The sequence below is a fragment of the Biomphalaria glabrata genome, chromosome 1 (assembly GCF_947242115.1).
Source record: "Biomphalaria glabrata chromosome 1, xgBioGlab47.1, whole genome shotgun sequence".
Classification (NCBI taxonomy): Eukaryota; Metazoa; Mollusca; class Gastropoda; family Planorbidae; genus Biomphalaria; species Biomphalaria glabrata.
The window spans coordinates 40,392,354-40,413,010 of record NC_074711.1 but is presented as its reverse complement, the minus strand read 5'-3'; the positions used below and the strand labels follow the sequence as shown (position 1 = coordinate 40,413,010).

At 34.3% G+C, this 20,657-nt stretch overlaps 1 protein-coding gene across 1 annotated transcript in view; it reads right to left on the bottom strand.

Moving 5' to 3' along the window:
- Positions 1-6,187: 6,187 nt before the first annotated feature.
- Positions 6,188-20,657, bottom strand: part of LOC106067091 (probable E3 ubiquitin-protein ligase HERC1) — a 67,646-nt gene continuing 53,176 nt past the window's right edge. Inside the window, exons 64-85 of the mRNA XM_056036523.1 lie at positions 20,459-20,635; positions 20,123-20,221; positions 19,680-19,853; positions 18,094-18,229; positions 16,985-17,139; positions 15,945-16,030; positions 15,592-15,697; positions 15,249-15,387; positions 14,844-15,025; positions 13,544-13,699; positions 13,109-13,334; positions 12,657-12,904; positions 12,287-12,517; positions 11,513-11,679; positions 11,223-11,388; positions 10,962-11,038; positions 10,669-10,840; positions 9,493-9,573; positions 8,954-9,106; positions 8,109-8,242; positions 7,830-8,001; positions 6,188-7,655 (exon numbers count right to left, since the gene is read on the bottom strand). Of these exons, the coding sequence (XP_055892498.1) occupies positions 7,467-7,655; positions 7,830-8,001; positions 8,109-8,242; positions 8,954-9,106; positions 9,493-9,573; positions 10,669-10,840; positions 10,962-11,038; positions 11,223-11,388; positions 11,513-11,679; positions 12,287-12,517; positions 12,657-12,904; positions 13,109-13,334; positions 13,544-13,699; positions 14,844-15,025; positions 15,249-15,387; positions 15,592-15,697; positions 15,945-16,030; positions 16,985-17,139; positions 18,094-18,229; positions 19,680-19,853; positions 20,123-20,221; positions 20,459-20,635 (3,426 nt within the window). The 3' untranslated portion in view covers positions 6,188-7,466. The remainder of the gene's footprint in view (positions 7,656-7,829; positions 8,002-8,108; positions 8,243-8,953; positions 9,107-9,492; positions 9,574-10,668; positions 10,841-10,961; positions 11,039-11,222; positions 11,389-11,512; positions 11,680-12,286; positions 12,518-12,656; positions 12,905-13,108; positions 13,335-13,543; positions 13,700-14,843; positions 15,026-15,248; positions 15,388-15,591; positions 15,698-15,944; positions 16,031-16,984; positions 17,140-18,093; positions 18,230-19,679; positions 19,854-20,122; positions 20,222-20,458; positions 20,636-20,657) is intronic.

The window sequence follows — 20,657 nt, the reverse complement described above, 5'->3', positions numbered from 1 at the left end:
CTCTTGGAAGACGGCGCAATGAATGGAGAGAGAGAGAGAGAGAGAGAGAGAGAGACAGAGAGAATAAACCAAACTTTTTTGATTTGTTGAAATATGAAACTTCACACACAACATACAACAAAACAACAAACAAACAAACAAAAAAACAAAACCTCAAAACTGTCATTACACGAATACAAGTGATAGTAACTCTATATAGCTTGCGATTAGCTTGAGCACTCGTTGACGGTATTCTAGCACGTGATCACTTCGCTCTAGGCCGTAGACAAATCTTTTTTTTTTTCCTCGTTTCAAATATAATGCAGAGGCCTACATTAAAAACAAAAAAATAACTACTAGTCGACCGGCGGCGTAGCATACGCCGCTATTTTGCAGGGCCGGCCTTAGGCGCCTGCAACCGTTTATACATTTTTAAGGTGTATACATTTTTAATTGAACCATTTTATAACTTAAAACAGATTTCCCGCGCCCTCCTATCGATTTACCAGTAACTCCTGGAATTCCCCCGAAATCGCAAAATATACGAAAAAGTCATTAAAATATACGGAAATATATTTTAAAAAATGTCATTTTGAGGTAAAATTCAATATGGAAAACAATTCTCAAAGATAGATTGAAACATTTGGTAATTCTTGCTATTGAGCGTGATCTATGTAGGAAACAGAATTATTATGAGATACTGTATGACTTCGATACACGCAATGCTCGTAAAGTAATTCTGTACGTAGTAAAGAAAGAATAAAATGCATAGACAGATTTATTTTCTAATACAAACTCTTAAATTTCACTTATTATCCGCTTCCCTACCCAAACTTGGCCCCGCGAAATCCGTTTCGCATAGGGTCCCACAATGGTTAGGTCCGGCCCTGCTATTTACATATAGTAGATTATTTAGATTAGTTCCTAGTCCAAACCTCCCTCAGGACAAAGGGGGATGGGAGCGGGCAGGGTTTGATACATTTAAACGACAGTCAAGCGCGCAGCCAGTCATCCGTAGTGTAAATACTACTCTTGTTTTCTCGTGGACAGAAATACTTCTTACTACTCGACCAACTCTTGAGGGAAGAAGAGAATTATATATATAGATTAGGCAATCAGCAGTGGTCTCCCCATAGTATATCAGTGAAGCCCAGTCTTATTCACCTCACGGGTCTCTTTAATTCCCAACACACGTGTTGCGGGCCACATCAACAAAAGATTTTTTAAAAAAGGAAATAAACAACCAATTTTATTAGAAATCCGTGACTCTAGTACTTACAATAATGAATGAGTAGTTTATCCGAAACCAAGTTCTTCTCATCTGGCTACATGAATGAGACAGAAAGTTAGAGTAGCCTTTGTGATGGTTGAAACTTCATTAAACAGGTCTTTGCCAGTGGGGGTCTAATGCATGTTCATAAAAGCTACTTACATCTCTATATGTTGCTGTTTGTGCCGCGAATAAATACCAAAAGCTTGATCCGTATCAGATATGTCGGTGGACTCATTAGCGGCATTAGAAAACATTTAAAAATCTGCTGTCCTGTCTCTTAGTTTGGAATGGAGATTTGACACCGTGTCCTGCACTCGTCTTCTAATTGTCATGAGCTTCAACTGCATTCTTTTGTTTTCATGGCTCACAGCAAGCAAGCATTTTTTTTTACGCATTCGAAGTCTGAAAATGACTTTGTTTCTCTATCAATATGAGCAACTCTGTACAGCAGACTTCATTCTTGTCTCATTTTTTTTTTTTTTGGTAGATATTTTCATCTCTCCGCCTTATTAGTTTTTGTGTTATGATGTTGGGTGTTATGCTCTTTCAAAAGAGCTACAATTTCAGTATAAAGCAAATATCTTGGCTTTTTATCAGTACCACAATCCATCAAAGAAATAGTGAGAGCACTAAGGGAGGGAAAGATTTTTTCTACTTTTTTTTTGTGGGGACGTGATTTTCTACACTTTGTGTCGATATTTCGGAGGGCCGGATGGAACCACCTCGCCGGCCGGATCTGGCCCGTGGGCCGTAATTCTGGCATCACTGGCGTATATATGATTTGTTTTAATGAAACTCTACAAGGGAGAAAAATGTTAGCGATTCGGCGGATGATTTTCGTTAATCGTTATTATGGCAATTTTAGAAAAAAAAAAGTTGGATCTACATCTCTTCTTCTTATCTTCTTATATAATACAGACGTTACTTCAAAAAAGAAGATGATTACGTCCTACGCGTCATGCATTTAGTCATGCATATTAACCAATGACTTAAATTCTGTCTAGTCACTGGTTTTCCTGGCTAACTCAGGCAACCCATTCCATGCTCTAATAGCACTAGGGAAGAAGGAGTATTTGTACAAATTTGTCCTAGCATATGGGACGAGGAATGTGCCTTTATCTTTGTGTCTTTCAGAGTATTTTATTAAATTTTGTTTTTGTTTTTGAAGATTATGGTTCAGTGTTTTATGTATGATTGCTACTTTACTTTTGAGCCTTCTGTCCTGAAGGCTTTTTCTAAATTTAGTGATTTTACTAAAGGTGTTACTCTAGTCAAATGTGAATATTCGTTTGTTATGAATCTCACTGCTCTATTTTGTGTCTGTTCCAGTTTCTTAATGTTTTCTTGAGTTGAGGGTCCCAAACGGAGGATGCATATTCTATTATTGGCCTAACCAAGGTTAAATAACATTTTAGTTTTATGCTTTGTTTGATTTTTTTATAGTTTCATCACTATGTGTATTCCATGACAGTTTTTCATTTATTATAACACCTAGGTATTTTGCGTTTTTAGTCTGTGTTACTGGTTTGCCATGAATAAGATAAGTGGAATTAATTTGTTTTAGTTTTTTTGTTACTCTTAACAACTGTCATTTTTCTGGGTGGAAAGACATGCTCTAATTTGATTCCCATTTCTGTAATTCATCTAATTCTCTTTGTAAAATATCTGTGTCTTGTGTTGTTTTTATTGTTCTATATATTATGCAATCGTCTGCAAATAATCTGACTTTTGTTCCTGAAGTAATGCAATTTGGTAAATCATTTATGTAAATTAAAAAAATAGTAGTGGACCCAAGACTGTTCCTTGAGGTACACCTGAGTTTACTGTTATCGGTGTTAATTTAGAGCCATTTATTATTACAATTTGTTCTCTCCCTATCAGAAAATCTTTAATCCACTGATGCAGTGGACCATTAATGCCGAAATATTTTAATTTTTTAAGCAAACTATGGTGGTGAACATCTAGAAGGATCAACAACATTGACACTATCATTTTAGGTACAGTCATACAAATTATAAAAAAATAGAATGTATAGTTTTTTTTCTTCTTTTTTTTTTAAACAAGAGTTAATAGCCTTTCGAAGAGAGGAGATTACAAGCAATTAGAACCGGACCAGAGATGACAGCCTATTTATAGCTACCTCTGCTGACATAAAATAAGGGTCAAGATTGTAGGCCTTGGTTCTAAACACACACACACACACACTGTGCTAAACACTTGCACGGCTCATAGACAAAAAACAACAACTACGTCTAGAGACCCAAAGGTTATTCATAAAAACATCTGTCTGGGAGGCGCGACATGTGTGTGTCCGAGTACAACAATTACACAGATACACTAACAAGTTGTCTTGTGTCCGTGTACAACAGTTACACAGATACACTAACAAGTTGTCTTGTGTCCGTGTACAACAATTACACAGATACACTAACAAGTTGTCTTGTGTCCGTGTACAACAATTACACAGATACACTAACAAGTTGTCTTGTGTCCGTGTACAACAATTACACAGATACACTAACAAGTTGTCTTGTGTCCGTGTACAACAATTACACAGATATACTAACAAGTTGTCTTGTGTCCGTGTACAACAATTACACAGATACACTTACAAGTTGTCTTGTGTCCGTGTACAACAATTACACAGATACACTAACAAGTTGTCTTGTGTCCGTGTACAACAATTACACAGATACACTTACAAGTTGTCTATCTTTTTTGTAGTAGACATTACCCAACCACCAAAGTCCCTTTGAGAACCAAAGGGTTCACATTTGTATATTATCTCCAAAAAGAAAAACGTTTTTGAAGCGACCTCGCAGGACTTGAGCTGCTATTGTCTTGATATTTCTCTCTGTGTGTCTCACTTTCAAAAAGAAGTTCTGTTAGAAAACTCAACGTTCTCTTCGTCCTGTTTGAAATTCTATAAAAGTTTCACTTCCCACTCTCTGATTTCAATGTGTCAACTTGTGACATTTAAGTAGCTCCTTGCATTATTATCTAAAAAAACAATAAACGTAAGGGTAGACAACTTGTAGTATTCTTAAGGACGGTTACTTTTCTCAGTAATCCCTAAACTTCTAAGGAAAGCATTAAATTAAAATGTTCAGTAGAGATGAAATGTTATCTCAATAAATGTATACATCTAAAACTCTAATTATCACTTCTAACAAAACTAACATAAAAATAAAGTGTTATTTTAAATATAAAATATATGATATGTAACGTGTATGGATTTGTACAAAATATAGACGTGATGTTCTCTTGTTAAATATAGTAACTATATAGAGTGGTTAGAGACTATATGTACTGGAATAAAGATGAAAAGGAAATAAGGATTTAAATGATTTCAATAGTTGTAACTCTCCTGGACCACTTAACAGTACTGATTGACTTGAAGTCAACATAACTCATTCTAGTACTTATCAGTAATATTGCTAATATTAATGTAATTTCAAAATGTCACTAGAATAGGATGCTGTGCCCAAAATATATAGCCAAGGGTCATGGGTTCCCATAGTACACAATAATTTGGGTTTGAATGATATTACTGAGCCCACTTTGGGACAATAAGCTGTAGGTACATTTGGTGTCGCAAATATTTTAAAACCTAGACATAATGTATTTAAAACTATTTTTAAAAAAACAACATGCAGGAATGGCATACTGAATATAATTTTTGTTATTATTGACCAGCCATATTAGCAAATCTTATCAGATGGCATTGAATATTATTGTATTTTTTACTTCTAAATCTTATGTTCAATAATAATAATAATGCACATTCTTAAATTTGTCACTTTAACTTATTGTTTAGTTTAGTTTAATTAACACTTTGTATTACCTATCCGAGCAACCCTGCACATATTACTCAAGAGATTCCAGATCATGACATCTGACAGAGTCAGTGAAATTGTGTGTGGGATGTGTTAATGTATTAATGATACCAATGAAGAGCGCATCCAATTTTTGAGATTTATTTCTGGGAGAACTGTCGTTCCATCAATATGGACAACTACATGTTAGTCCGTAATACAGATCTCCTGTAACACCTGCAGACATTCAGGTTCATTAAGAAACAATGAAATTGTGTGTGGGATGTGTTGATATCCACTTTAGCTACCTCTAAAACAAAGGACTAGATCTACTGAGCACTACCATCTGTTTCTTTTTGTTTTCTTGCATCCTTAATGGTGTTGGCTGCAAGAACATTTGAGTTTTTGATTAACACTTTGTAACACATTACAGAGAGATCTTCTTCCAACATGGCTGGGCTGCTAAATTTTGACTGCCAATTTGAGATATATTCAATATTAAAATGAACTTTTGTACAGCCTAAAATGGGAATAAAGATTAAAAGGAAATAAGGATTGTTGTACAACAATTAAGTCTAAATTTGAATGCAGTAATTTAGCAGCCCAGCCAAAAACAGAGCTGATTCACTCAGAGCAAGTTGATTCTGAACAGGATTCATTCTCTAGAGATTTCAGCACAACAGATTTCCCTCTGGAGTGTACAGCTGAATCTCCTGTGCACAACAGACTACCAGAAGATAAAAATACTACACAGGCTACAAATGCCAAACCCAATGCCATGGTGGACATTTTACTGGACAGGGATATATCTGACACTAAAAGAAAGACAACAGACATTTCATTTAACATGGTAATGGTCAGCAATGTAAACCTTTTTTTTTGTATATTTATATATAGAGACACCTTGAAAAATCTTTAACCAAAATTTTGCAAACAGCGATATCAATGCAGGCTTTCTCAAGCTATACAACTATATAGCAGGATTAACTTATTGTTTATTTTAAATAAAATACCTAGTTAGGTTTTATTTACTTTCTATAAACAAATGACTAGATCTGTTACACAAACTAAGCAACCTAACAACACAATAAATAAAGATAAAATTAACAACAAAATGGAATACTTATATTCATTTTTAATTTGAGACTTTGCTATGAAACACTAGAGATATATTCCATTTTTCACAGTTTTGTAATAAGTTTCATTTTCATTTGATTACTTAAAACTCCAATAACAACATGCGACTGTTAAAACAACGAAAGTGCAAAGCAACAGTTTTAAAAGAATACTCATGGTAGTGTATAAGTGTAGTAGCTAAAAGTCATCAAAACAATGAATTATTTAACAGAGTGAACTACAAACATTACCTGTTGTAATACACATGGTTGAAACTAACATCAAGGTTATTTGTTTACTCATTTGTATTTCATTTCCTACAGCTAGATAAGGTGTGTGTGTGTGTGTGTGGGGAATGTTAATATCTTTCACACAAATTGTTTTCTCACATACATTTACAGTTTCTTAACTTCTCACAAACCTTTACACTTCACTGTGTTATATATAAATAGATGCCATTTTCTTGAGAAATTAAGGATTGGAGTAAAGTGGTGCACTACAAACTAAGAAGAAAATAAAGGAAAGACCTAGAGGCTTGGATGGATCTGTAATGTAAAAAAAAAATACATTTATAGAATACAATTTAAGCATCTATCACAAAGATCTTATGACAAAGAGCGTTGGGCATATTTCCAGAGGTTTTAGAGTCACAAGAATGAATGAAATTGTTATGAACAATAAAACTACATTATCAAAGAGTTATTTAAATGTGTTTAAAAGTGTACAATAGAACCAGGGCTTGAAAAATGCTCTAGTAATGAAGTCATGATAATTATGGTCCTTTGGAACTAAACAGCATTACAGTAAAGAGGGAATGAGCCCTGGTAAGGCTGATCATAAATTTATTAAGGTCTAGATGTTAGCTGACAATATTTTGCTACAAACATGTAGAAACTAAATGAAACATTGCCATTCTTAGAATGAAATGAGTACAACCTTCAGAGACTTGTAAGCTGAAAGTAAAAAGTGGATTGACAAAGAAAAAAGTATCATTCAGAAAAAAAACATTTCTATATCGCAGTAAATGAGCATTTCATAGAGATATCAAAATGTGGATTTATTTATTCTATTAGAAATGGAACAAATAATGCACAAAATAAAAATGAATTTACAATGTGTTCATCTCTTCCTCCATCATTTCAAAAAGTGGGAAAACAATTATAATTAATAAGTTAACAGAGTATAGATACACAGACATATTTCAGGAACTATTTCTTCCCAAACATGAATCACAAGATTAGGTTTAAGGACTGGACAGGGATCTGGAATTCAGACTTCTAGTTCTACACAACATCATCATCTGAGTCTTGACTGGTCTCTGTATTACGGACTAACATGTAATTGTCCATATCGATGGAACGACAGTGGTTGATAGCATAGCGCAGCTTGCTGGCCATGGCTGCTTGGCTGCTGTAAGCTGGGAGTCGCAGCTGAAAAAAGCAAGTTTGCGATGTAGGCAAGCTGTCTCTACCCTGTGAATGTTAAAAGAAACGTATGTCATTCAATTATTTTAGCTTCATTGTTTACGAACATTTAAAAATTTTGATTTTCCAAAGTAATTATATCCCACACCCAGTTTCAGCAATGTTTTTCTTTCCTAATATTAAAATAAGCATTAATGTTTTAAAATAAAAAATTTCACTGACTCTGTCAGATGTCATGATCTGGAATCTCTGAGTAATATCTGCAGGGTTGCTTGGCAACCTGGTTCTCCCAGAAATAAATCTCAAAAATTGGATGCGCTCTTCATTGGTGAAACTCTCCAATACTGCCCAAAACCATCTGACCAGGACATGGTTCTCATCAATGCCTCTATATCTGTTGATAAAAAAACCACATTTAAAAAAACAAGTTTAAAAAGAGCACAATGTCTATATTAAGAGTAAACCAAGAAGAAATGTGACCAATGAAAGTAAAAGACTTACCTTACAACTTTCTGCAATACTTCAATGTTGACCTCATCAGTGCCACAAACTAATTTCTCCAATGCAGAAGCAGTCAAAAGAGTCAAAAGTGGTACAGGTATAATACCAGCCATTCCTTCTCTAATTAACTGAACCTGAAGGCAAAACATTCTCATCACATGATCAGTCAGTTAATGAAAATGTTTCCAACTCAGATTGCTGTTTTTTTTTTAATACAGATTGCTATGTTTTTTTTCTTAAAATATATTTTTCTCTTTAAAATGTGTTAAAAATTCATATCAGCAAATGTTATAAAGTTTAGTAGCCTAATGAGAGATAAATAAAACAAATTAAAATGTAAAATTAAGGCAGTTTATTTTGGCAATTTTTATTATTAAAATTCAGGCTTCATTCTACCAATATCTCCGCATTAATTTATTCTTGAATATTACCCTAAGAAAATTGTAAGTAACACATATGAACCACACAGTATCCCTACAGTTAATACAACCAAAGCTCATCCCTATTTTCATTTAAATTTATCTTTGTTTGGGTACTTCTAGAACAAGAGCTGTGCCTCTAACCCAACTCTCTAATGACAGGTCAACCAGTTCATGTTGTCTTAGCTCTTAATGTGGTGAGCTTCAAGAAAACAAGTTTTATTTTATTGCAGAAAAATGTTCAATGAATCCTTTGGTTGTCAGGTTTTACTCCAATACTGTTTACAAATATTCAATGCATTTGTATGATGTTAGTCTTGTGTTTCATTTCATCTATTTTTAGATCATTTTTTAACAACAGCAATATATATAATTGAATGATTCTTGTAAGAGAACTATTGTAGCAAGACATCGTTCTCAACAAACCTGTTTGTCCCATTCATGTAGTCTATACTGTAAGACACACTCAACATACTCATGACGATTGTGGAAATGTACAGGAAGTGTTTGACCACCTACTACTACTGGAACAATGTGACCACTGGAACTTCTGCCTTCAAATGTCTCTATAGGTATGAACTAGGGATAAACAGCAGAGTTTAATTCATGCGTCAAAGTGATGCTACATTTTACAAGTGTTAAGTTCAATCTTTTATGCATAGAATTTGTGAAGCGCACTGCATGGGTTGGTACTGCCATTTAGAGGCCATTATGACAAAACATTATAAAAGAGCTAAATTGGAGGAGCATAAAGGAAGATGAAGAATAGAAGCCCCTAAGTCATGGGCTATGAGTTTTTCAGGTGCGACTGAATACTGGCCATCTACTATGAAGAAATGTGATGGACAGACAATCTCAGAATAAAATACTTAAAGAATGAATATGAGAGACAAGTAATGCCATAAAAATGTTCCATTTAAATACTAAAAAATAAAAAAAATTATTCTGATTAATAATTATTGTACCTCGTGGAAATTGAACTCATTGACGCCACTTTCATGGATATCTTTAATTCCTTTCAGACTCTGTATGTACAAATGGTCTACCTAAAAAGCACAGAACATAGTATTTACTTCTAACAATTGGGACAAAAAAAACAACAAAAAGCAACAAATAATTGCCAATCATCATTATCAAACTCCATTTGAGTGAGGGCTTGAGAGGCTCAAATCCTCTCTTGCAAATGCCCTGGACAGAAACCCTGCTGTCTTGCGTAGTGCATAAATGTTGAGAATTTTGGGTTTCCCAGACCTGTCGAGACAGAGATCAGCAAGTCTGGGGCAGTCAAACAGAATATGAGACACGGTTTCCTCTTCTTCCCCGCAGCGGGGGCACCGTGAATCAAAATTTGGCCATAGCCACGAGAAATATGAGCCAACAGGACAATGACCTGTCCTGCACTGGAAGTGCGGTCAGGGCGCCTCATGCGCTCCCAGACTCCACGGGCTGCCAATTGCAATTGTTTTTGTTTTCTGTTGCATGCTATTTTTTTCGGATGTACCCAATGAAGAGCACCGGTGATTTGGGGGCGACTAAAAATAAAAAAAGAAAACATTTTTGTGGTGATTTTTTTTTTATATTAAAATTGTTAATAAAATAAAAACAAATTTAGCTACATATAAACGGATATTATCAATTAGCTTAACTTTCTGAATAAGAAAATCGTACATTCGTAAGCCTCTTTTGCATAACTGTGGGCCCTTCATTGTATCCTTTTTTTCTCCTTTAACTCTTTCTCTCTGTAATTATATTTCCACGTTTTGACGAATTCTTTAAGCTGCTCATTACTATTTCACTACTCTGTTATGATTAAGCTTTAAAAACTTTTTCATTTGTTATCAGAAAATGTTTTATTTGGTATAGAATTTAAGGGGAATGCATGCTCTTTTTATAAAATACAAAGTAAAGTTTATAAAATCAAACATTGATTTAATTTATTGAGGTCGAATCAACGATGATATCATCAATTAGGAGAGAAAGAGTTAATAAAACTACTTAAAAAAATAATAAATCAATATAACCCAATCTAAAAAGCCTAATATAGCCCTAATATATATGTATGTATTTAAAGATCATGGAGTTAATATTAAAAAACCCCAATATAAACTTATAACTAGCAAAATGTTTCAAGGGTTTCATACTTCCTCTAAATCCTCAACTTTCAAAGACATGCCAGCAACAAGTTTCCATATGCAGGGTGCTAAATGCAGATCTAAAGGCTTTTTTGTTCTGATAGCAACACCAAACAGTATGCCCAGAAATTTAAACAATGCAGCATTCTCCTCCACGGACAATGATGGATTTAGTAAATATCTAAGGATTCAAGAGAAAACAAGATTAATTACTAACTAAAATTACTAATAACTAAGTTTAAAAAAAAAAAAAAAAAAAAAAAAAAAAAGAGGACATCAATGGACAAGACAAGAAACATTACCTATCAAGGTTGTTTCCTGAATCATTTTTAGCGTTTGGTGTTGGTATGAGTAAAGGTACAGCTCCAGACTCTAGTTCCTGCAATGGAGAAAAACTATCATTAAGATACACTGTAAAGTCTAATTTATATAAAGCAACTCTGAAAAACACAAGCCATTTATACTACACATCAATGTCACTCAAAGTCAACAAATACGTGTGAAAAAAAAAAAAAAAAAGAAAAGGACTTCAAATAAATTTAAACTGAAACCATTTGCCTCACCAAACACATTTCTGTTATAGTGTCATCAAAAACTCCTCCAGCATCATCAGCACCTTCACCAATGAGCTTCACTTTCCAGGCCCTGGCAGGGAGTCGCAGATCTTCAGGTTTCAGTTTGACAACCTGTTGTGCTATTTGAGTGTAAACTGGTCGACATTTTTTACCTCTGGACAGACAAAAAAAAAAGTCTGTTTAAAAAAATACTAAAGCTTTGGCTTATGACTCTTAGAAAATATGATTGGAAAGGGAAACAAATTAAAGTACTGTATTACAAAACAAAGTCTACAAACCTGGTAGAGAGACGTTTGACTGTGATCTGTGGGCCACAGTTCTTACTTTGTATCATAGTTTTACTGATGGCTCTCACCATAGGTAATGTGTAGACCCGAGGGGATAACAGAGGCCGTAGTGGACCTTCACAGATTCCAGGGACTTCAGATTCACCAGAGTTATAATCCTAAGAGTCAATGGATACATGTTTTTAATGATAACTAGATTAAAAAAATACACTGTCTTTAGTAAGAAAAAAACAAACTTGTTTGCATTTAAAATCCTCTCAGTATTACAAGAGGTGTTTATGTAATTTTCTTTTTTTTGTAAACCAGCTTTAAGGTGCTCAGCTTAGGCTCTAGTTCAGAAGGTTTGCACTAGATTTGTATTCCTCAATATTTTCAAGTTTTTAGTTTTGGCTAACGTAAAACTAGCATAAGTATAGAGATATGCTGTGATGTCTATTTGACATGGCTCATACTTTCCAATGCAGCTCTAGAAGCCAGGGAAAACAAGGTAATTGTATTGCTCACCCTGTAGCTTTAGTGCAAGGTAACAAATACAAATCTATTCAGGATAAAGTGTCATAGATTACTATTACTACACCTGGTAAGGTAAAAAAACAAACACAAAATATCCATGCAGAAGAAAAAAAGAGATAATACAGGGTGAATAATTCACAGTTGTTTTTGTAGTGAATGTGTTGTTTTAATTGAATGTTTAGCCCACTTGTTTTTCTATGGCTGTTAAAAGGATGTAAGACTGACTAAAAGTAAATAGACAAACAGACTTACAGACTTGGGTATCAAGTTAAGTAACCTCCAAGATGAATAGACGAGATCACTAAAATGGTGAAGCACAATGAGCCTATTTCTGATGGCCTCTATGGGAACATACTGGAGTGCTGTGTACTGGGGGGGTACAGTCTCAGGCAGACCCAGCAGTAACGGAGCTGGAACTCCAGGGACACGCTTGGGAGGTGGCGGGAAAGACCAGGCAGCACAATGACTCCTTCCCGCTGAAATCTGAGAACATTTTAAGGAGAATATATATATAAAAGAAAGGAATTCGCTATCTTTTATTTGGTTTAAATTTTAATTAGAATTACAAAATTACATACAAACATTTCTTAAGCAGTACGGGTAAATGAAATGTTTTACTCACTTGTTTAATATTTTGATCCAAAAGTTGTGGAAGAAGTGTTGGTTCCTTGACTGGGGAGTTGGTGTGACCCAGTCCAAGTTGTCCGTCAGTGTTGATACCCCACCCCCAAACCTGGCCAGTGCATGCTAGAGCCAGAGTGTGTTCTGCTCCAGCTGCAATGTCATCTATAAAGTGTCCAGCTAATGGCATAACTTGCTCTGGTTTACAGTGGCTAACACACTGAGTTTCTCCTTGGCCTATCATGCGATCTGAGAATAGTGGCAGTGCTTGTCAATTATTTCTTATTTTGAAGGATGCACATTAGGGATCTGAATTATTTCCTTTTTAAAAGATCTACTATACAATAAAATTATTTTTCTATTTTTTTTAAAACTTCATTCACTATTCAATTTTCAGCAAATAAACCATGGGTCTTTTTATTAATCTGTTTGTGAAATAAAATCACTACTTACCCTGCCCCCAAGTATAAACATGTCCATCTGTGGTCAGCGCAACAGAGAACTGGGTCCCGCAAGCAATTTTCTTAATGATGAAGTCCTTCAAAAGTTCAATTTTGGTTGGCACTGACTTGGGAGAGCTGTTGCCCAGACCCAACTTCCCATAATCTCCATCACCAAAAGCCCATACAATGCCTCCATCTGCTGACATACACAGTGTGTGATTCAGACCACAGGCCACCTGAAATAAAACCTTACTCATTGGCTGATAAAGAAAAAACATTTCAGTCCAAATAAAAAACTATTATGTTACAAAAATAAAAAAAGAACTGTTGTTAAGTATTTACCTTTAAACTGGTCATAGCAAGCCTATTATTTGCGATAATAATAAATTCTAAACTATATCAAAATGAGAATTAACAAAATTAGCAAAGCCAATTTAAAACTAACCATTCCAATCTGAAAGGCTTCTAATGACATGACTCGCTCTGGAACTTTTTTGTTAGCTGTGGAGCCATGACCCAGTCTTCCGTAGTCGCCATTTCCGAAAGTGAATAGCTTGCCATCAGATGTGACTACAGCACTGTGCTTGAATCCACAAGATACCTATAGAGATAGGAAAATGTGTTTTTGTGCTCATTAACAATTAAGAAAAAAGGAAATAGATATTCAGTTTCATAAATATTTACACATACACACATACACCTACTATGGCCAGTTGACTTTGGCATGCCTAAGAACATAAAAAACAGGGAAGTATCAGTGTGTTATTAAACATGTATTTAGTCTTTAAAACTTATTAGAAAGAAAAAAACAACAATAGCCCACTCTCCATTTCAAACATGAAAAAGAGTTTTAAGTTATAATTAGGAAAAATTCAATTTATTTATATATGTATATTATATTATTTATAAAAAAAAAAAATTATTTTTCAGCCTTTCATTTGAAATAAATCATTAAAATTTTACATAATGAACAATGCTTAATGTTTTAAATTGTTTTGCAAGATGAAGTGATTTTTTTTACAAGTTATTTATCCCACACCCAATCTCGGATGAAATTTTGCACAATTATTTCATTTACCTGACAACACAAGAATCCATAAAATAAAAAAACAAAACAAATTAGTTAAATAAATATTGGTAATTAATTATTTTGTTTGGTATCTTCAACAAGGAAAAGAAATTTTACATAACAGATGTGATGATATAAGTTGAATTGAGGACACTTGAGCCCTGAGTGAACATTTTTTTAATGCAGTTTAAAACATGATCATCTAAACATTCACCAAGAGACCCCCTTCTTCCCTCCCCCTTTCCCAACTGGTCCAGACAAGTGATAGGATCATAGCGCATTGAGAAAGTTAAACGAAACAATTGGTAAAAATATTTCTAATCAATCAAGCATTTAATTACATGACTAATCCAAACTAATGTATACAATTACCCTCAATATAAGCTTTTTTTTAAAAAAAGTACTTTTAAAATGTTTTTATTGAGCATAGATTAAAAAAAGTTCCTGTGAGCATTTAAATGATATTTATCAACAAATAAATTGTAATTTATTTCCAATTGTAGATGATTATAAACAGTTTTACAGTAAAAAAAAATAATTTTATATCTTGATTTATAATGAGAAACAAAAAGAATAAATAGTTGATGGAAAAAATAAACATAATAACTATGTCCAAACATAAAACAAAACAGTAAAAAAAAATACATTTGACCACTTGCAGTGTTCTAAAACTGACCTGAATAACTTCCTCCCCCTGAATAGCCTCAATCTGCTTTGGCCTCTTATGTCTCTCACTGTTGTTGTGTCCAAGTTTGCCGTAGTCTCCATCCCCCCAGCTGAATACTTCCCCACTTTCAGTCAAAGCCATACTGTGTCCATCTGAGCCTGCTGAAGTAGCCACTTGAACTACAATAAAACCTGCTCAGACAAATGCATCACATCATGTAGACCCAAAGTCTAAGAGAAAAACAAGAACTGATAGGCATACATTAAATGAAGCATTCTGCAAGCATAAGTAAGCAATTCAATGATTCTTATAATGTTGAATTTTATTGTTTATTGTGTCACACAATTAAGGTAAACAAACATTGGTATTGTATAAAATGGGTTACATTTAAATGTAGGGCTACCTACAGCTTACCCTGAAGTGCTGAAATGGCGGTTGGAGTATGAATGTCATCTGAATTTCCCTGACCTAGTCTGCCGTAACTCCCTTCTCCACAAGACATTAATGAGCCATTGGACATGATAATAAATGTACAGTTCTGACCACAAACAATCTAAAAGTAGAATGAATGAACGTAAAGTCAATTAGTTGTTGTATTCCAACTGAAAAGAAATGTATAAACTGGCTTATTTAAGAATTATTTAAACAGCACACTATTTTTCCTTGGCAGTCTGCAAAAGAGCTCACAGCTCAGCAGCAATAAAGCTGGCTAGAAGAAGAAGAAGAATTATTTTGAGTGTTATTATGAAAGACCAACCTGCTGGGCATTGGAGAGTGACGGTATCTTGACTGGAGTCAGAGCAACTCTTCCACCTTCACATATCTGGCCATGCCTTCCACTACCCCACATGAAGGACTGGCATCTGAACAGAAACATTGTCAACCAAATACTGATGCAAAGTGGTCAAATAACACAATCTATATTTTTTTCTACAAACCACTATACATAACATACAATTACCATTTGAAATAAAGGAACTGCATGCAAATAATAGCAATCAGCGAGGCTTTAAATCTGAATTTTATACATATCATTTGAATATCTTAATGAGACATTGTCATATGCCTTATATTATAGTTAAACTCAATCTGAAATCAACATCTCTATACCTTCCGCCTGTCTGCCAGTCTTCAGGTTGTTGTGTAGCCCATGACATTATTTGACTATCAGATGTCAAGTCCCACTGTTTGTTGTCCTGAACAAATAACAATTATAACAGATCAGAATTACTGGAGTACTAAGAGCCAATTTCAATGCTTTTACATAGTGGGTTGTTAGTAAAATGTTTTACAGGTTTCGGATGTTCTTTCAGAGTTGAAGAGTTTACTTCCTAGTCCAAACCTTCTGCAGGACACCGGGGGATGGGAGAGGGCAGGGTTTGAACCCGGGACCATCGATAAATCCAAACAACAGTCCAGCGGGCAAACCGCACAACCAGGCAGCCAGTTTAAGGAGGCTGCACAGATATATAAATACAATGACCTACACTAGGTAACAAACATCTTGTAAGAACTAGATTTCATAGCATTCAATTAATTATAAGCCAAGCTGCTATCTTCATCATTTATAAAGCTGCAGATGTTACTATTTGAACCATTGAAGTTTGAGTGAAAGCTCTAAACTCAGTAGCTGGCAGGACAATGTAAAAAAATGGACCAGCCTCTCTCTTGAAATCCTGCTAAAAAAAGAGCTGCTGACTGTGAAAAGTGGAGGGATGGTGGAAGTGTTTGATATTTTACCTGTTAGTAGAGATGCACACATTAGCAAGTCTATTGGCATAGTGCATAAATAACTGCATATGGATACATCTTCTGCATCTTCATCCACTTACAAATTTTTTAGTTGGCAGTTTTTAGATTGCAAATTAGTATAGACTGCTACCTCTAAGGATTAGTGTATCTACATTACATTACTGCCACTATCCACAGACAAACCTTAATATTTAGAACTTTCTTCTATATACTGTAATTTATCAAGCTGTTCAAGAGCTGATCTAGAGCCATACAATTTCATAGACAGTAGAAAAGCTTTAATTTAACTGCTACCAAAGAGATAACCCACTAAGTGGATCTCAGCTTCCATACATTCCAAATTGTCCTGAGGCTAATACAATTTGATAAAAAGTTCATTCTACATTCTATATACTTACATAAGCAAGGGCATCACCGTCAGGTTTGATTCTTTCTTTGTTTAAAAGTTTAAAGGTTGGTGGAAAAGTTTGTCTGTGTAATAGAGCATCAGCTGACTTGATGGTACAAGCATAGGTCAGAAGCCATTGCCACTCTTTGACAAGGTGTTCTACATCTAAACAAAAGCAAATCAGATAAATACATCACAAACAATCTACAAACAGCTATAAATTTAAAAAAAAGAAGAAAGAATGCAATATAGAAAAAATTGTGCAATTATAAATTCTCCTTGGACAAAAACAATGTGTCATTAGAGAGCCAGAGAACATGGGGAGCCTTTAGCACCAAGCATTTTTACTGCATTCCAAGCTTCAAAAATGCATTTCTCCGGTATAATCACAACTCCTCATAGTAAAAAAGAGCACAGATAAAAAAAGTTAAATGAATAGGAGGTCGAAACATAGTCACTAAAGTGCGAGAGAAATTCATGTCGCATTTAGCGTTTGTACATTTGTAGTAAGCTTGATTATTATAAGATTTGTTACATGTTCTGCAAGACGTAGCAGGCATGTTTTGTTCACACAAATTATGTTACAGAAAGAAGGTACACCACTTAGGAGAAACTTGATCTTTCTGCTGTGACTAGTGTATTTCAATAAATTTAGTGGACTTTTATTATTAATACTACTGATCAAGTAGATTAATTGAACATTATCATTAGTTGTAGATATGTATTAAAATTACTTTTTAAAGGAACATTTTGAGTTGATCTGGTTGTTGTAAAGGTGGTTGTTTGATATGCTTGCCACATGAATTATTTGCTCTTTAGATTACATGGTATGAAAGAGGAACTTTATTTGCTTTACTGGTTGCAGACAACTTTGCAAAAATGGTAATTTTATTTGATTCAATATTTTAAAAATGTTGACAATAATGTTATTTTACTAGATCAATATTTCATTGGATTTACAACTACAGTTGCAAATACAACAGAGTAGTTTGTTTCTTTAAAAATATAAACAATCACCTTCACAGTATCAGCATGTTGAGCTCCCCCCCCCCCCTCCCACAGATTAACAAATTTTTCACTACAACATGTCATGTTTCTAATATTGCTATCAATCCAAACCTGATTCTGGAGTTCTGTGATGTAATGGTACAGGGGAGAAACAGAGAGCAGTATCCAGTTGGAGACTGACAGCCATGGAGGTAAGACACTGCAGGTATTGGCTATGTTGAAGTTGATCCCCTGCTATTACTTGAGCCTGGTGTAGGAGATAATACAACTTTTAGATCATGGGTATTTTTAAACTAATAGCATTAGTGTTATATAGTGTGTGTGTGTGTGTGTGCCAGTTTGTCTTACTGAATAGATTCTGATGTAGCCATGAGTAACATCAATAGGTTATAATTAAGGGTGAACAGCTGATGAAAGTTTAAGTTTAAGTCGGAGACTGAAAATTAACCAACCAGTCGATGACCTCTGGAATTTCATTAAAAACCATCTTAAAAGCATTATAGAAAATCATATACCAACTAAATACACATCAAACAAAATAAATAGATGCTGGTTTAATACTAGACTAAAGAAGCTTTGTTAACAGAAGGAAAACCTATATAGAAAATTTAAAGAAACTAAGGCAGAAAGAGTTTACAAAAAGTATATAAAAATTAAACACTTAACCCCAAAAGTAAGCAGACAGCTGCAGAGTGAATACATAAACAACAAAAACCTATGGTCATACATTAACTCTAAGAAAATCGAAACAACAGGCATAGCACCATTAAAAGATGAACATAACATAATACATAATGATAATGAAACTAAAGCAAACATCCTAAACAAATACTTTGCATCAGCATTCTCATCCCCAGGAGACAAAGACATATTACTTAATTTAAACCAAGTAGACAACATAGAAGATGTAGTAGTACAAGAAAATGGAATTCAAAAACTATAAGCCAACACCAAACCAAATAAAGCGTCTGGACCTGATGGTATTCCAGCTAGATTACTCAAAGAACTAAGCAATGAGCTAGCCCCAGTGTTCAAAATACTCTTTCAGGCATCGCTTAACCAAACGAATATTCACATTTGACTAGAGTAACACCTTTAGTAAAATCACTAAATTTAAAAAGCCTTCAGGACAGAAGACTCAAAAGTAAAGTAGCAATTATAGAAAAAACACTGAACCATAATCTTCAAAAACAAAAACAAAATTTAATAAAATACTCTGAAAGACACAAAGATAAAGGCACATTCCTCGTCCCATATGCTAGGACAAATTTGTACAAAAGCTCCTTCTTCCCTAGTGCCATTAGAGCATGGAATGGGTTGCCTAAGCTAGCCAGGAAAACCAGTGACTTGGCTGAATTTAAGTCATTGGTTAATATGCATGATTAAATGCATGACGCGTAGGACGTAATCATCTTCTTTTTGAAGTAACGTCTGTATTATATAAGATAAGAAGACAGAAGGACCTGTAGTTATAGTTGTTTTAAAGTGAGCTGTTTTGTTAAAATTGTTCTGCATCCATTAATTTTTTGTTTACAAATAAGTCTGTTCAAGTTTTTATCAAGTTCTGCATTAAGATAATAATATGCTTTCAACAGTTTAGTTGGACTAGCTGTCTGGAGCTACACCCTAACAACAGAGCAACCACAATTAGATAAAATCAAGACCATGTGGAAAAAATATTCCATGGTAAGAAATACCTTCTCATGCTGGTACTGCTCCTGAAGCATGGATGGTAACTTTTGTAGCAGGCTCAAGAAACACTTAGCTTGACTCAGTCCCATGATGGCTTGTTGTTTCAATGACTTCCTAGCCAAGGCAGTGACCCGGTTAGTGTAAAAATGTTCTGTGCTGTAGTTTAAGATGACAACATCCTGTACAGTATAACATTAAAGTTATATTGACAAAATGGAGCTAACAGAAATATTTTATCATAAAATTGACATAAGATTTAGAAGTAAAAAAATACAATAATATTCAAAGCTTACTTTATTGAACTTTTTCTGAATTCAGTCTCAGGTTAATTCTAATACTGCTGCTTAACATAATGACATTTTTCTTTTAGATATAAACCAATTCATTGAAATTACTTTCAAAGTTAAACTTCTATTCAAACAACAAAATGATCTTAAATAAATGTCACCTTGCATCTACTGAAGCATGCAGCAATACTGCGATCCACAAACCACTCCAAGCCTTTAACTGTTCCAGTTCCAGTGTAGGTTTGTAAGAGACACTTGTCCTGATATATATAGATAGAGTAACATTAGTAATAAGCAGTAGTAAGAGACACTTGTCCTGAAATATATAGATAGAATAACATTAGTAATAAGCAACAATCAAATGTGACACATAAAACAACATTTACATGCTACTTTATTAAAAGTATAAAGTTATAACTATTCAATGGGATTACTGATAAATTCTTTTTGAATGTTAAATAATTACTCACTACTTTATTTAATTCATGAGACTATACCTGAATAGACCAGATATTTAGCCAGCCCTTTGAGCATCCACTAGCCAACATTAAGCCATCTGGACTGAAAGCCAGAGCAGATATTGGAGCAATATGACCACACAATGTGACATCAGCTTTCTTTCGTAGCCTGCTACCCTTTGGCTGCATGTAACTGCTCTGAGGCTCATCTTCTCCCTGTTGGGGGACATTGACTTAT